This window comes from Canis lupus, chromosome 5 (genome assembly GCF_003254725.2).
Source record: "Canis lupus dingo isolate Sandy chromosome 5, ASM325472v2, whole genome shotgun sequence".
Lineage (NCBI taxonomy): Eukaryota > Metazoa > Chordata > Mammalia > Carnivora > Canidae > Canis > Canis lupus.
This window is the reverse complement of record NC_064247.1, coordinates 51283920-51301073: the sequence shown is the minus strand read 5'-3', so window position 1 is coordinate 51301073 and position 17154 is coordinate 51283920. Positions and strand designations below refer to the sequence as shown.

Genomic DNA, 17154 nt, shown 5'->3' with positions numbered 1-17154 from the left:
ATATTTGACAGGCTAGAGTAGAACTCAATTTTTCTAAGTACAAGAAGCAACTGCATTAAAAATAAATGATATAGTAAAAACAAGGTCTTGCCTTATACAGGGTTAGCTCACCTGAGGTATGAGTCTATCCAAGCGCTCAGCTCGATTTCCATGAGAAGGATGTGTGGATAACCATTCTGGCAACTTGGGATAGCCTTGAAGGCTATCTGCAAATTCCATCTGCTGCCAAAACACAGAACTGGCTCTGACATCAACACAAGCCTAAAACCAGAATTAATTTTTAAAAATTAGTTATAAGAATTTTTTTGAGAACATTTTTTAAATTTATCTTTATATCACTGTGTTTTAAAAATATTTTCTATTAAACTATAATGCCCCATTCTCCTCTCACTCCTGTCCTGGGTGAAGGCCATTATAGATTCTGTCTTTATGATTCTAACTACTCTAAGTACCTCATCAAGTGGAAATCATACTGTATTTGTCTTGTTGTGACTAGCTTACTCGTTTAGCATGATATCCTCAAGATTCATCCAGTATTATAGCATACTGCAGAATTTCCTTCCTTTTTAAGAATGAACAATATCTCATATGTACATACCATATTTTGCTTATCCATTCATTGGTCCATGGACACGGGTTGCTTTCACATTTTAGCTACTGTGAATAATGCTGCTATGGGTATACAAATATCTTTTTAAGGCCCTGATTTCAATTCTTTGAGAAATATATCCAGAAGGGGAGCTGCTGGATTGTACGGTAATTGAATTTGTCTGTGTGTGTGTGTGTGTGTGTGTGTGTGTGTGAGAGAGAGAGAGAGAGAGAGAGAGAGAGAGAGAAACTACCGTATCATTTTCACAGTGGCTTACCATTTTATATTTCTACAAACAATGTACAAGAGTTCCAATTTCTTCACATTTTCACCAACATTTGTTAATTTCTGTCATTTTGATAGTAGGCATCCTAATGAGTATGAAGTAGTATCTCATTATAGTTTTTATTTGCATTATCTAATGATCAATGATGTTGAGCATCTTTTATGTGCTTAGTGGCATTCATATATCTTCTTTGAAGAAATGTCTACTCAAGTCTTCTGTCCATTTTGCAATCAGATCTTTTGTGTTGTTAAGTTTTAAAAGTTCTCTGTATTCTGGATATTAATTCCTTATCAGATATATGATTTGCAAATATTTTCTCCCAGTCTGTGGGTTATCTTTTTACTGTGGATGGTGTCTTTTGATGCAAAATTATTTTTTAAATTTTCATAGAGTCCAATTTGCCTATTTTTTTCTTTTGTTACCGGTCCCTCTGGTGTCATATCCAAGAAATCATGACCAAACCCAATGTGTAAAGCTTTGGTCCTACATTTTTTTTCCCAAAAGTCTTATTGTTTTAGGTCTTACACTTAAGATTCTTGACCCATTTTGAGTTAATTTTTGTTTACAGTATTATGTAAGGGTCCAATTTAATTCCTTTTGAGAATATCCAGTTTTCCAGCACCATTTGTTGAAAAGACTTTTACCCACTTTCCATCCTTGACAAAAAATTATTTGATCATATATGTGAGGGTTCATTTCTGGGCACTCTATTCTATTCCATTGGTCTATACATCTTTCATGCCAATGCCACAGTTTTGATTACTGTAGCTGTGTAGTAAGTTTTGAAATCTAAAGTGTGAGTCCTCCAGTTTCTTTTTCAAGATTATTTTGGCTAGGGGATGCCCAGGTGGCTCAGCGGTTGAGATTCTGCCTTCGGCCCAGGGCATGATCCTAGAGTCCTGGGATCGAGTCCCACATCGGGTTTCCTGCATGGAGCCTGCTTCTCTCTCTGCCTGTATCTCTGTCTCTCTCTCTCTGTGTCTCTCATGAATAAATAAATAAATAAAAATCTTAAAAAAAAAAAAAAGGTTATTTTGGCTATTCAGGTCCTTTAAGATTGCATATGAATTTTAGGTTTGGTTTTGGTTTCTCTATTTCTACCAAAAAAAAAAAGTCACCAGGATTTTGATAGGGATTGCGTGGAATCTATAGATCACTTTGGGTACTACTAACATTTTTAAAATACTAAGTTTCCAGTCAATGAACTCAGGATGTCTATTTCTTTATGTTTTATTTCAGCAATGAATTTTTAGTTGTCACTACATAAGTGTTTCACCTACTTAATTCCTAAATCTTTTATTCTTGCCTAGGCTATCGTAAATGAAATTGCTTTTATAATTTCCTTTTCAGATTGTTCATTGTTCGTATATAGAAATGAATTTTTGAGTGCTGACACCTATCCTGATACTTTGCTGAATTAATTTATTAAACAGCTTTTTTTGGAGTCTTTAGGCTTTCCTACCTATAAGATCATATCATCTGCAAACAAAGATAATTTTACTGCTACCTTTCCAATTTGGATACCTATCACTTCTTTTTCTTGCTCTAACTACAAACTTCCAGTACCATGTTGAATAGAAGTGAAAGTGGGCATCCTTGTCTTCTTGCCCCCGACATACAGAAAAAGTTTTCAGTATTTTACCACTGAGTGTGATGTTTGTTGTAGGTTTTTCATATTACGTTGATGTAGTTTCCTTCCATTCCTATGTTGTTGAGTTTTAATCATGAAAAAGTGTTAAATATTCTCAATTTTTTTCCTACATCAATTGAAACGATCATGTGAAGCTTCTTTTTCCCTTCCTTTTGTTAGATGTGGCATATTATATTGATCAAGTTTTATATGCTGAACCATTCTTGCATTCCAGGAATAAATCTCCCTTTGGCATGGAGCATATTCTTTTAAAATGCTACTGAATTGTTTGCTAGTATTTGTTGGGGATTTCTGCATCAATGTTTTTAAGGGATATTGGTCTATAGTTTGCTTGGAGTGTCTGTCTTTGTATCAGGGTTATGCTGACTTTAAAGAACAGCTTAGGAAGTATACCCTCCTCTTCAATCTTTTGGGAAAGTTTGAGAATTAATATTAATTCATCTTTACATACTTAGTAGAATCCACCAGGAATGCTATCAGACTTTATTCTTAGATTTTGATAACTGATTCAATCTCATTACTAGTTATAGGTCTATTCAAATTTTCTATTTCTTCATGATTTAGGATTGGTAAGGTTTTGATTCTAGGAATTTGTTAATTTCTAGGTTATCCAATGTCTGGCATGCAACTTTCATCGTGCTTTCTTATAAACCTTTTATTTCTATAGAATCATTAGTAATCTCTATACTTTCATTTCTGACTTCAGTAATTTGAGTCTTCTTTACTTTTTTCTTAGTTCAGCTGGCTAAAGCTTTGGCAATTTTGTTGACCTTTTAAAAAAACAAATTTTGATCTTAACGATTCTCCTCTAATTGTTTTTCTATTCTCTATTTCTTATTTATCTCTGCTCTCATCTTTACTATTTCCTTCTTTTTCTAATTCACTAATTTGTAAGTTAGGCTCTCTATATGAAATCTTTCTTGTTTTTTAATGTAAGCATTTATAGCTATAAATTTCATACTCAGCACTGCTTTCACTGCATCCCGTAACTTTCTGTATGTTGTTTTGTTGTTTTGTTTTTGTCTAGTTTTTATTAAATTCCTTGTGATTTTTTCCTCAATCCATTGGTTATTTAAAAGTGTACTGTTTTGGGGTACCTGGCTGGCTCAGTCAAAAAGCATGAGACTCCTGATCTTGGGAGTTGTAGGTTTGAGCCCCATGTTAGGTGTAGAGATTATACTTAAAAAGATAAAAATCTTTTTTTTTTAAAGTGTACTGTTTAATTTCCAGAATTTTCTGAGTTTTCCAGTTTTGTTATTTATTTCTAACTTCATCCCACTGTGATCTGAGAAGACACACTCAATGATATATACCTGAATCAATGAGAATTTGTAGCCTAACATATGATCCATCCTAGAAAATATCCCATATGACCTTGAGATGAATGTGTACATTCTGTTATTTTGGAATAAAGAATCTCTTAGTCGTTTTCCTGCATTAAGTCCTTTATTTATCTTCTATCTAGTTGTTCTATCCATTATTCTGAGTAAGCTACTGAAGTCTCCAACTCTTATTATAACTATTGCTTCCTTTAGTCTTGTCTTTGCTTCATATGTTTTGACAGTATGTAATTAGGTACATAAATCTTTATGTTATATCTTCTTGTTGTTTGAAACTTTTATTACTATATAATGCCATTCTTTGTCTCTTGTAATCTTTCTTAATAAAAGTTTATTTTGTCTGATATTGGTATAGCCACCCCTACTCTCTATTGGTTAGTATTTGTATGGAATATCTTTTTCAGTCCTTTCACTCTCAACCTGTTTATGTCCTTGAATCACATATTAGTCTACTATAGACAGCATATACTTGGATCATGTATTTTTATCCATTCTAGCAATCTGTTTCTTGACTAGAAAGTTAATCTATTTACATTTAAAGTAATTAGTGATAAAGAGGGACTTACTTCTAACACTGTGCTATTTGTTTTCTATATGTCCTCTACTTTTTTTGCCCTCATTTCCTACAATACTATATTCTTTGTTTAGTTCTTTTTTTTTTTGTAGTGAAATGTTTAAATTCCTTTCTCATATCCTTGGTGCATATTCTATAGCTATTTTCTCTGTAATTACCATGGGGATTACATTTAACATCCTCTAAGTTTATAAGTCGAATTTGAATTTATATCAGTTCAACTTCAGTAACATATAAAAACTCTTCTTCACAGCTCTGTCCCCATTCTCTTCAGTCTCTAATGTAACAAAAGTACATCTTTATACATTGTATAACCAAAATAATAATAATAATAAATACTTATTTTAAATGTGTTAATCTCCCAAATTATACAGAAAACAAGATTTGGAGTTACAAACTAACCTTACAGTAAAAAAGCTTACAAGCTTTTATACTACTGTTTTTTTTTTTCTTTAAAGGTATTTTCTTTATTGTATAGAATACAATAAAGAAATTATTTTACAATATACAATTGTATAGAAACAAAAAAGCATAGTTACAAACAACTGTTACAATAATACTAGCTTTTGAAATTGTCCATATATTTACCTTTACTAAGATCTTTATTTCTCCATAAAGTTTTGAGTTACTGTCTCCTATCCATTCATTTCACCTGACTCCTTGGAGCATTTCTTCTTTTTTTTTTTTTTTTTTTAAGATTTTATTTATTTATTCATGAGAGATACATAGAGAGAGAGAGAGAGAGAGAGAGAGAGAGAGAGGGGAGGGGGGGCACAGACACAGGCAGAGGGAGAGCAGGCTCCATGCAAGGAGCCCAATGCAGGACTCAATCCTGGATCTCCAGGATCACACCCTGGGCTGAAGGCGGCGCTAAACCACTGAGCCATCTGGGGTACCCCGTGGAGCATTTCTTACAAAGCAGTTCTGGTGGTCATGAACTCCCTCAACTTTTTTTTACTGAGAGTATCTTAATTTCTCCCTTTTGAAAAACAGTTTTGCTGGACATAGGATTCTTGGTGACAGTTATATTCTTTTATAGCACTTTGGATATAGCAAACAGTGTCTTCTGGACCACAAAGTTTCTGATAAGAAATCTACTGATAATCTTAGTGTGGCTCCCTTAAATGTGATTCATTTCTCTCTTGCTATTTCAGGATTTGCTCTATGTCTTTGGCTTTTTAAAGTCTAATTATAAAATATCTCAGTGTGGGTCTCCCTGGTTCATCTCTCTTGAAGTTCACTGAGCTTCCTGGACATTTATATTCATGTCTTTCATCAAATTTGGGAAGTTTTCACCTATTATTTCTTAAAATATTCTCTCTGCCTCTTTCTCTCTCTGTCTCTCTTTCTCCTTCTCCTGGGACTCCCACATTGTATATGTTGGTCCTCCTAATCATGTCCTCCAGGTCTCTTAAATCAATCTTTTTTTTTTTTCTTTTTTCTGTTTCTTAGCTTTGGTAATTTCCATTGTCTTATCTTCAGGTTCACTGATTCTTCTGCCTGTCAAATCTCCCTTTTAATAATCTGTCCAGTGAATTTTACATCTTTGTTGTATTTTTCAGCTCCAAAATCTCTTGTTAGTTTTTTTGGGGTTTCTATCTCTATGCTGATATTTACACTTTGCTCGTTTTCTTGACTTATGCCTTCCTTTAGTTCTTTAAGCATCTTTAAGACAATTGTTTTAAGTCTAATTGTTTTAATAATGTAACACTGGATATCAGATTCCACTCTTTCCTCAAAGTTTGTTATTTTTGTTATTGTTTTGTTATTACTTTTTTTTTTCTTTTTGACTACTGCTGTCTCTGTGCCTAGGGTTTGCCTGTGGCATAAATCTGTCTCCTCAGGATTTTTCTAAGCATGTGCAGTCACTTTCTAATTTTCCCCAAATACGCAGTTGTTTTAGAAAGTTCTAGTCTTTAGTATCTGGCTCCCCTCACCAAAAAGTGGAAAAAAAAATGAAGTGGGAAAGCTGGGGGGAGGAATGTTACCAGATGATTAAGTCCCCTGGAAGTCACTTTGGCCAGAGGGGCAGGGCTTGCTATAATGGGAAGCAGTAAAAACTATGGCTGCATATATTGGTCTACTGGGGAATTTTGGCATTCACTGCTCTGTGTTGAGCTATGGGAGGGGCTACTACAACTCTTTGTGTGCTACTTCAGATTGCTATCCTTACTCTCACCAGCCTCCAGGCCTAGCTTATATTGCATCTTGTCAGTGCTCTGAAAAAAGAAGCCAGTTCCTTGGACAGCCCTGGAAAAGTTGGAATGTTGGACACACGGTCCAATTCTTCCTTCACTAGGGAGAAGCTGGGAACTGAGGTTTCCTTCAAATTGTATGGCACTGTGTTGAGGGTAGGGATTATAAATTCCCTTCCTGAGAAATTCAGAAACTAGTTCAGAGGCTCCTGCACCTTGGGCCACCATAAACCAGACATATCAAAGCCAGTAGGACAATTTGGAACAGCTCCTTGCCACAATCCCTCAACACAGACTGAGAGGCAAAATTCCCCAGAACTGAGCTTCTCCTCCCTGGGAAAGAGAGAAAGTGAACCATTGGTCTAATGTTCCAACATTTCTGGATGATGCCTGAGAAACTGCCTACTATCTCACCTATCTCAGAGTACTGATGGGACCTGGTATACTTTATTTATTTTGGAGGGGAAAAGGCAGAGAGAGAGAGAGGGAGATAGAGAATCTTCAGCAGGCTCCAACACCCAGCACAGAGGCCCAATGTAGGGTTCAAACGCATCACCTTGAGATCATGACCTGAGCCAAAATCAAGAGCTGGACACTGACCTGACTGAGCAACCCAGGCTCCTCAGAGACTGGCAAACTTTAGATGTCTGGGTTCCACTAAGAACAAAGACAGGGGGTTGGACTGGTATGAAGATTTGAAGTCCACAAAATACCTGGCTGGGCTAATTGGTAAGGACCTTCTCCTGTACAAGGCCAGTCCATGAAAACTGAAAAGTTTTTCTAATGTAAAGATACCAACTCAGGGTCAAGAAAAATGAATAACCAGGGAAATATGTCCCAAAGGAAAAACTTAAATCTCTAGAAACTAACCCTAATGAAACATATATATGATTTGTCTGAGAGATTCAAAGTAACCCTCATAAAGATAGTCACCCAGGTCGGAAGAAATACATAAACAATAGTGAGAACTATCACAGAGATAGGAATATTTTAAGGAGGAGGGCGGGGGGTGGGAGTGAATGGGTGATGGGCACTGGGGGTTATTCTGTATGTTGGTAAATTGAACACCAATAAAAAATAAATTAAAAAAAAAGAAATATTTTAAAATACTAAAGAGAAATCTTAGAACTGAAAAATAAATGAACTGAAAAATTTACTGCTAGAAGATTTCAATAGCAGACTTAGATCCAGAAAGGCTCAGTGAACTCAAAGACAAGTCACCAGAAATTATCCAGAAAAGGAAAAAGAAAAATAAATAAAAGACTGAAGAAAACTTAAGCAGTTATAGAACACTATCCAGTAGACCAATATATGCATTACAGAATTCCAAAAAAGGAAATAGAGAGAAAGGGGCAGAAAGTTTATTCAAAGAAATAATAGGTGAAAACTTCTCACTTCAGGGGAAGGAAATGAATAACCAGATGCAGGAAACCCAATGCATTCCATGAAAGACAAACTCAAAGAAATCAATAACCTAGATAAATTACAAGCAAATTTTAAAAAGTCAAAGACAAAGAAAGAATTTTGGAAAAAAAAAAGAAAAGTGAATCAATATGTACATCCATAAAAATATCAATGGTTTCCTCAGGAGGTACCTTGGAGGCCAGATAGGATTGGAATATCATATTCAAAGTGCTGAAAGAAAAAAATTGCTGACCACGAATAGTGTGTCAAAACTGTCCTTCAAAAATGAAAAACAGACTTTCTCAAATAAAATCTAAGGGATTTTATTGCCACTAGACTTGCCTTACAAGAAACATTTTATAAGGAAAACTCTTCAAAGTAAAGAACTATAAACAGCAATATGAAAGCACTGAGAGTATTAAACTCAGTGGTAAAAGTAAATATGTATACAAGTACAGAATACTATAATATTCTAATAGTAGTAGGCAAATCACTTTAATTCTAGTTTAAAGTCAGTAGTATTAAAAATAACTACATGAATATGTTAGTGGATATGCAATATAAAAATATGTAAACTGAAATCAATAACAAAGTGGGGGGGATAAAAAGTAAAAGTATAGAATTTTTGTATGTAACTGAAGTTATTATAAGCTTAAAATAGAATAACTACAGAACATTTGAGCCCCTGGGTGGCTCAGTGGTTGAGCATCTGCCTTTGGCTCAGGTCATGATCCCGGAGTTCTGGGATCAAGTCCTGCATCAGGCTCCCCACAAGGAGACTGCCTACATCTCTGCCTCTCTCCCTGTGTCCCTCATGAATAAATAAATAAAATCTAAAAAAAAAAAAAAGTTATATAAAGTTAGTAGAAGGAAGGAAATACCAAGACTATATAGTAGAAATAAACAAAAAAGAGAATAGAAAAGGAATAGGAAAAAACTGATGAACTAATAAGAGCTGACTTTTTGAAATGCCTATAGCAGAAATAAAAAAGAGAATAGAAAAGGAATAGGAAAAAACTGATGAACTAATAAGAGCTTACTTTTTGAAATGACTATAGCAGAAATAAACAAAAAAGAGAATAGAAAAAGGAATAGGAAAAAACTGATGAATTAATAAGCTGACTTTCTGAAAGATAAATTAACAAACCTTTAGCAAGACAAAAAGAATGAGAAAAAACTCAAACAAAATCAGAAATGAATGAGGAGACATTACAACCAAAGTCACAGAAATAAAGAAGATCCTAAGAGACCATTACAAAGTTACATGCCCTAACACTGGATAATCTAGAAGAAATGGGATAAATTCTTGAAACATATAATCTACTGAGACCAAATCATAAAGAAACAGAAAATCTGACAAGACCTAAAACAAGAAAGAAGATTGAATCAGGAATAAAACATCTACCAAAAAAGAAAAGCCCAGAACCAGATGGCTTCACAAATGAATTCCATCAGACATTTAAAGAAGAATTAACACCAATTCTTGTTAAATTCACACAAAAAAGTTGACAAGGAGGGAATACTTCCAAAATCATTTTGCAAAGTCAGCATTATCCTGCTACCAAAGCCAGACAAAGACACTAAGAAAACTATAGATCCAATATCTTGATAAGCACAGATTCAAAACCCCTCAGCAAACTAACAGCAAACCAAATCCAACAGCACATTGAAAGAACTGTACAACAGAAGAGTGGTAGGGGGGGTGGTGGCAGAGGAGGAAGATCCTAAGATTATTTCCTGCCATGGATATATCAAGGCAACAACTTCATGTATTGCTACTAACTGTGAAAATGACCTGACGACTGGCAGAACAGATCTTCCGCAGCTAAAAACATAAAAAGAAGGCTACAACAAGAAGTGAAGGAGGGGCATAGACACTGTAGTGAACCAAACCTCTGGCACAGCAACCAGTAAAGAGGAGAAATAACAAATATGGAAAAGGAAGAATTGGGATTAGGCCCAACCCTGGGCACTTCAAGCCATAAGGACCTAAACCAAGAAGACAAATCCCCATAATATCTACCTTTAAAAATCAACAGGGGTTGGGGCACCTGGGTGGCTCAGTCAACTAAGCATTTGCCTTCAGCTTGGGTCATGATCCCAGGGTCCCATCAGGCTCTCGGCTCAGCAGGAATCCTGCTTCTCTCTCTGCCCTTCCAGCTGCTTGTGCTTGCTCTCTCACACGCGCGCACACGCGCGCGCGCGCGCTCTCTCTCTCTCTCTCTCTCTCTCTCTCATGCGAGAGGGAGGGAGGGAGGGAGGGAGGGAGGGAGGGAGGGAGGGAGGGAGGGAGGAAGGAAGGAAGGAAGGAAGGAAGGAAGGAAGGAAGGAAGGAAGGAAGGAAGGAAGGAAGGAAGGAAAAAGAAGAAAAAAGAAAACAAGAAAAAAGAAAATCAACAAGGCTTAACTCCAAGGGTACCAGAAGGCTATAGGAAACCACGTCACTGAGCTTAAAAGGCCAGTTGCACTATATTACTCAGAGACCCAGCACAGAAGCACCCATTTGAAAAGTGTCTTTGTTACACATGAAGGAGATTTACAGTCTAATTTTAGGATTTTTGCCACAGAGGCAGAAGTCTGCAGAATTCTCTGGGAACAGAAGTGACGACAGGCTCCATTTTCTTGCCCTCTTTTTAGCCTTGCTATCTGGATGCTTGCAGGAGCCAGTTCTGACACTTTCTATCACCTTGCTGGTATCACTTGCCCCATTGCAGCACTCCCCTACAGATTTATCCCAGTAGTCACTCCTCCAAAGCAGCACTTGCCCTGCCATACAGTAAGCAGCCTGGTCAGGAGCAGTGCTCCTCTAATGTGACTCCTGTCCAGGGGAGGGTAGAAGCAAATGCCACTCTCTAGCATACCTACAGTATCTACTGCCAGGTTTCTCAGTCAGCTATGCCAGTGGCAATCCCTACCCACCAAGGCATCCAAGCAATCACAGTAGACAGCAAGGTTTAGGGCTGGCCCCATCCACCAGCATACCCATGGTGACTACAGCCAATCCTCAGCCAGCTGTATCAGAGGCAAGCCATGTCCATCAGTGTGCCCACAGTAGTTTCAGTCAGTCATTGCTGACAGGCAGGCTTAAGGCCAGCTCCAGCCACCAACACATCATCAGTACTCACAGTTTAGCCATAATAGCAGAATAGATGCAGCACACACAGATGATACCCATAGAACACCTGGTTCTGGTAACCAAGGGAATTGAGCTACTGGGCACTACATGATACCTTTTACGTAATGCCACTACTTTCAAGACCAAGAGACATATCTGACTAGTTAATACAAAGAAACCAAACAGAGAATAAGACAAAATAAGATGACAGAGGAATATGTTCCAAACAAAAGAACAAAACAAAACCCCAGAAAAAGAACTAAATCAAATGGAGATAAGTAATCTATCTGATATGAGAAAGTTCAGAGTAATGGTCATAAAGATATTCACCACACTATGAGAAAAGTGGATAAACTCAGTGAGAACTTCAATAAGAAATAGAAAATATAAAAAAAAAGAGCCAATCAGAGCTGAAGCATACAGTAACTGAAATGAAAAATACACTAGGGGGAATAAAAAGCAGATTAGAGGATATAAAAGAACAGATCAGAGATCTGAAAGACTGGAAAATTGAGAGCAACCAAGCTGAAGAGGAAAAAGAAAAAAGAATTTAAAAATGAAGATATGGCACAAAAATAGACATATAGATCAATGGAAAAGAATAGAAAAGTCCAGAAATAAACCCGTGGATATATGGTCAATTAATCTATGACAAAGGAGGAAAAAATATACAATATAGAAAAGATAGTCTCTTCAATAAATGGTGCTGAGAAAACTAGATAGCAAGATGCAAAAGAATAAAACCAGACCACTTTCTAATATCATATGCAAAAGTAAACTCAAAATGGATTAAAGACCTAAGCATGAGACCTGAAAACATAAAAACCCTAGAAGAGAACACAGGCAGTAATTTCTTTAACACTGGCCACGGCAATATTTCTCTAGATATGTCTCCTAAGGCAAAGGAAACAAAAGCAAAAATAAACAATTGGGACTACATTAAAACAGAAAGCTTTTGAACAGAGAAGGAAACTCTTAACAAAACAAAAAGTCAATCTACTGAATGGGAGAAGATACTTACAAATGATATATCTGATAAGGAGTTAATAACCAAAATACATAACTTATATACCTCAACACCAAAAAAACTCCAAATAATCCAATTTAAAAATGGGCAGAGGACACGAATAGACCTTTATCCAAAGAAGACATACAAATAGACACATGAAAAAAATGCTCAACATTGCTAATCATCAGGGAAACACAAATAGAAAGCACAATGAAAATATCACCTTATACCTATAAGAAGGGCTAAAATAAAATATCAAGAAATAACTAGTATTGTGAGGATATGGGGTAAAACCAACCCTCATGCACTGTTGGTAGGAATGCAAATTGGTACAATAGCATTGACTGTATTTCATATGCTATGCCTTTTTTCCCTCTGGCTCATTCATTCCATAATTGGAAGTTTATATCCTTCCTTTTCCTTTATTTAGAATAAATAAAATCTTAAAAAAAAAAAAAAAAAGACTGACAATGAGGGATGGAAGAAGATACTCCATGCAAAGATAAGCCAAAAAAAAAAAAAAAAAAAAAAAAAAGCTGGTTACCAGTACTTGTATCAGACAAAACAGACTTTAAAACAGAGACTATAAAAAAAAAAAAAAAAAAAAAAAAAACAGAGACTATAATAAGAGATAAAGAAGGGCATTACATAACAATAAAGGGATAAATCCAATAAGAGGATGTAACAATTGTAAATAGCTATGCACTCAACATAGGAGCACCTAAATATATAAAGCAAATATTAACAGATATAAAGAGAGAAGTCGACTATAATATAATGATACTAGGGGGTTTTAATACCCAACTTACATCAATGGACAGATCATCCAGACAGAAAATCAATAAAGAAACAATAACTCTAAAGACACATTACCAGATGGATCTAACAGGTAGATAGAGAACATTCCATCCAAAAACAGCTGAATACGCATTGTTTTCAGGTGCACATGGAACATTTTCCAGCATAGATCACATGTTACACTATAAAACAAGTCTCAAAAAATTTAATAAGGTTGAAATTTTATTAAGCATCTTTTCAATCACAACAATATGAAACTAGTAATCGATTACAAGAAAAATACTGAAAAAAAAACACAAACAGGTGGAGGCTAAACAACATGCTACAACAGAACCAATGAATGGGTCAATGAAGAAATCAAAGAGGAAACTTAAAAATACTTGAAAACAAATGAAAACAAAAACACAATCAGTTCATAATCTTTAGGTCACAAAAAAATCAGTTCTAAGCCAGAAATTTATAGTGATACAGGCCTACTTCAAGAAATGAGAAAAATAGCAAATAATTAATCTAACTTTACAACTAAAGGCACTAGAAAAAGAACAAAGCAAGTCCAAAATTAGAAGAAAGGAAACAATAAAGATCAGAGCAGAAATAAATGGAATAAAGACTAAAATAATAGTAATAATAATAATAATCATAGGAAGATAAAAAAACTAAGAGCTGGTTTTTTGTTTTTTGGGTTTTTTAAAAATTTTATTTATTCATCCATGAGAGACACAGAAAGAGAGAGGCAGAGACACAGGCAGAGGGAGAAGCCCCACAGGGAGCCCGATGCAGGACTCGATCCTGGTACCCCAGGACCATGCGCTGAGACAAAGGCAAACGGGCTTAACTGCTCAACAAGAACCCACTTCTCCCTCTCTCTCTGCCCTGGCTCATGCTCTCTCTATATCTCAAATAAAAAAATAAAATAAAATATTTTTAAAAATCCTAAAATTCACAAAGTACCACAAAAGACCCCAAAAAAGGCAAAATAATCTTAAGAAAGAAGAACAACGGTAAAAGCTTCATACTTCCTAATTTCAAAATATATTACAAAGCTACAGTAATTAAAACAGAATGATACTGGCATAAAGACAGACATACAGACCATTTGAACAGAATAGAGAGCCCAGAAATAAACTTAAGCATATCCAGTCAAGCCATCTTTGACAAAAGTGCCAAAAATATACAATGGGCAAGAGACAGTCTCCTCATTAAGTGGAAAACTGGATATCCACATGTAAAACAATGAAACTGGACCCTCACTTTACACCACAGACAAAAATCAAACCAAATGGATTAAAACCTTAAACACAGAACTTGAAACATATGAAACTCCTCAAAGAAAACATAGGGGGGAAACTTCATGACACTGGTCTTGGCAATGACTCCTTTAATATGACACCGTAGCACAAGCAACAAAAGCAAAAACTGATGCAGGAGACTACATCAAATGGAAATGCTTCTGTACAACAAAGGAAATAATAGAGTGAAAAGGCAACCTACAGAATGGGAGAAAAGATTTGCAGATGATACACCTAATAAATGGTTAATATTTAATATAAGGAAGTCCTAGAACTCAATAACAACAACAACAAAAAACAAAATAATTAAAATTGGGCAAAAATCTTGGATAGTCCTTCAAAAACAATGTACAAATGACCAATAGGTATATCTAAAAATCATCAATATCAGTAACTATGAGAGTAAAGGAAATCAAAACCATAATGAGAGATCACCACACATCTGTTAGGATGGCTATGATTTAAAAAAAAGGGGGAGGGTGTTGGTGAGAACACAGAGAAAGTGGAGCCCTAGCACACTGTCAGTGGGAAATGTAAAATAGTATTGCCACTACAGAAAAGAGTATGTAGGTTTCTCAAAAAATTAAAAATAGAACTTTTATATGATCCAGCAATCCCACTGATGAGTACTTATATAAAAGAACTGACATCTCAAAGAAATATCAACACTCTTCTGTTCACTGTAGCATTACTCATAACAATCAAGATACAGAAACAATCTAAACACCCATCAGTGGAAAAATGGATAAAGAAAAGTGACATACACATATAATGAAATATTATTCAGTTTTTAAGAAGGAAATTCTGCTATATGCAAATACATGGATGAACTTTGAGGTATTATGCTAAGTGAAATAAACCTGTCACAAAAGGACAAATACTGCATGGTCCCACTTATGTGAGGTATTTAAAATAGTCAAACTCACAGAAGCAGAGTATAGATGGTATTGCCACAGGCTGGGAATAGGGAGAAAAAGAAAGTTGCCATTCAAAAGGCAGAAAGCGTCCGTTATACAAGATGAATAAATTCTAGAGATCTGCTGTACAACACAGCCTATAGTTAATAGTACTGTATTACACACTTAAAAATTTGTTAAGATGGTAGATCTCATGTTAAATATTCTTGCCACAATAAAAAAAAGATAATGATAATTATATATCAAAACAGAAATATTAAAAAAATATTCAGCCTATCACAAACCTAATTCATTTTTCTCAATAAAAATTACAGCAGGGCGCCTGGGTGACTCGGTTGAGTGTCCAACTCTTGATTTCGGCTCAGGTTGTGATCTCAAGATCGAGCCCTGTATCAGGCTCCAAGCTTAGCATGGAGTATGCTTGAGATTCTCTCCCTTTCCCCCTGCCCCTCCCCCTACTTGGGTGCTCTCTCTCCCCCTCTCTCTCTAAAATAAACTTTTAAAAATTATCACAAAGTAAGGAACTTGCATTTACAAAGTGTCTGAAAGTACATTAAGAAAAGATGGGATAATTCCTAGACAAGGTTTCCTTCTTAAAATAGAACTAGAAATGGTTACAGTTGGCCAAGGGAAATATAAGAAAATACGTTAAGTAAAATACATTGGTCCTGGAACACTTTTTGAGGCATTATACTGGGACAATGGGAAGAGCACAGATTTTAGAAACAGAAAGACTGGGTTCAAAATACCACTTATTTATTTTGTTTAATTAATAACGACTTACGTGGCACTAAATGCCAGGTATTATTCCAAGCGTATGACAAATGTTAACCCATTGAATCATTATAACAAACCTTTGAGAGTAAGTACTATTATTACACTCATTTTACAGATCAGAGGAAGAAACCAGGGCCTACAGAGATCAAGTAATTTGTTGAAAGTAACATAACTAGTAAGTGACAGGGTCACAATTTGAACAGAAGTAGAATGGTTGAAGTGTTTGTGACCTTGGGCCAATAACTTAGTCTCCAGGAATCTCAGATTCATTTTTCAAAATGAAATGAAAGCAGTAGATCATTAGGATTAAATGTGGTAACTCTTCTAAAGTAGTCAGTCTAACCCGGAACACAGTAGATACTATTTCTACTCTTACTTTCCCCCGGTGAGCAACCAATTTTGCAAGATGTTAGGTCTGGTCATAAGTGATGATATCACAAATTTACAATTAAAGAAGGATTTAGTTTAATTCAGCCTATAACATCAGCATGCATGAATATGCATTAAGGGACATATTAATGCAAAAAGAATTTGCTACTATTCAATTAGAAACTCAGTGGGATATGATATTCATAGGAGTAGAATAGTAGAAGAGCTATTCTTATATTTGAATATTTTCCAATGTCAAAACAATACCAGAAAAAATACGTATAAATAAATCCAGACCTAGTATATCCTACCTGTAGCCAAAATTTTCATTAGAAATGTAACAATAAAGGTAGCTCTGAATTTTGATTTCTATTCACCCAGATAGACTCTAGATAGACTCTACAACAAAACTCCTGCCAGCCATAACCCTAAGGGGTAAAATCTGACATTAGCAGTTCTGAGTCATTTTTCAGAATGCCGTTAACAGCCTACACTTGTGTCAGTCCTTGTGACATCCTCTCCTGTATTTCACACAGACATGCGGTGGGTAAAATAGTCACCTGAGATAATACTACAAAGGACTGTGGCAGAAGGGTAGCTGGACTCCTAGAGATAGAAGAATATACTGAGGCTATTTAGAGAGACCAAACACTTTTTCAAACGATTATCTTTGGGGCAGTGCTGCAGAAAACCAAAATTGTTCCTGGTGCATTACAATATCATAGAAAGTTCCATTTCAGAAACATGTATTTTTATCCTAGGAGGGAAAAATCTTACTGAGAGATCTTTGTCAGGTTACTTAACTTCTCTGTCCCTCAGTTTCATCTATAAGATGAGGATG

At 35.5% G+C, this 17154-nt stretch overlaps 1 protein-coding gene across 3 annotated transcripts in view; it reads right to left on the bottom strand.

Annotated features, from left to right (window-relative positions):
• OMA1 (OMA1 zinc metallopeptidase) overlaps positions 1-17154 on the bottom strand; it is a 71937-nt gene that overhangs the window by 18447 nt on the left and 36336 nt on the right. For all 3 annotated transcript variants that reach the window (XM_025427799.2, XM_025427800.3, XM_025427804.3), the window contains one exon: positions 112-261. In XM_025427799.2, the coding sequence (XP_025283584.1) occupies positions 112-261 (150 nt within the window). The remainder of the gene's footprint in view (positions 1-111; positions 262-17154) is intronic.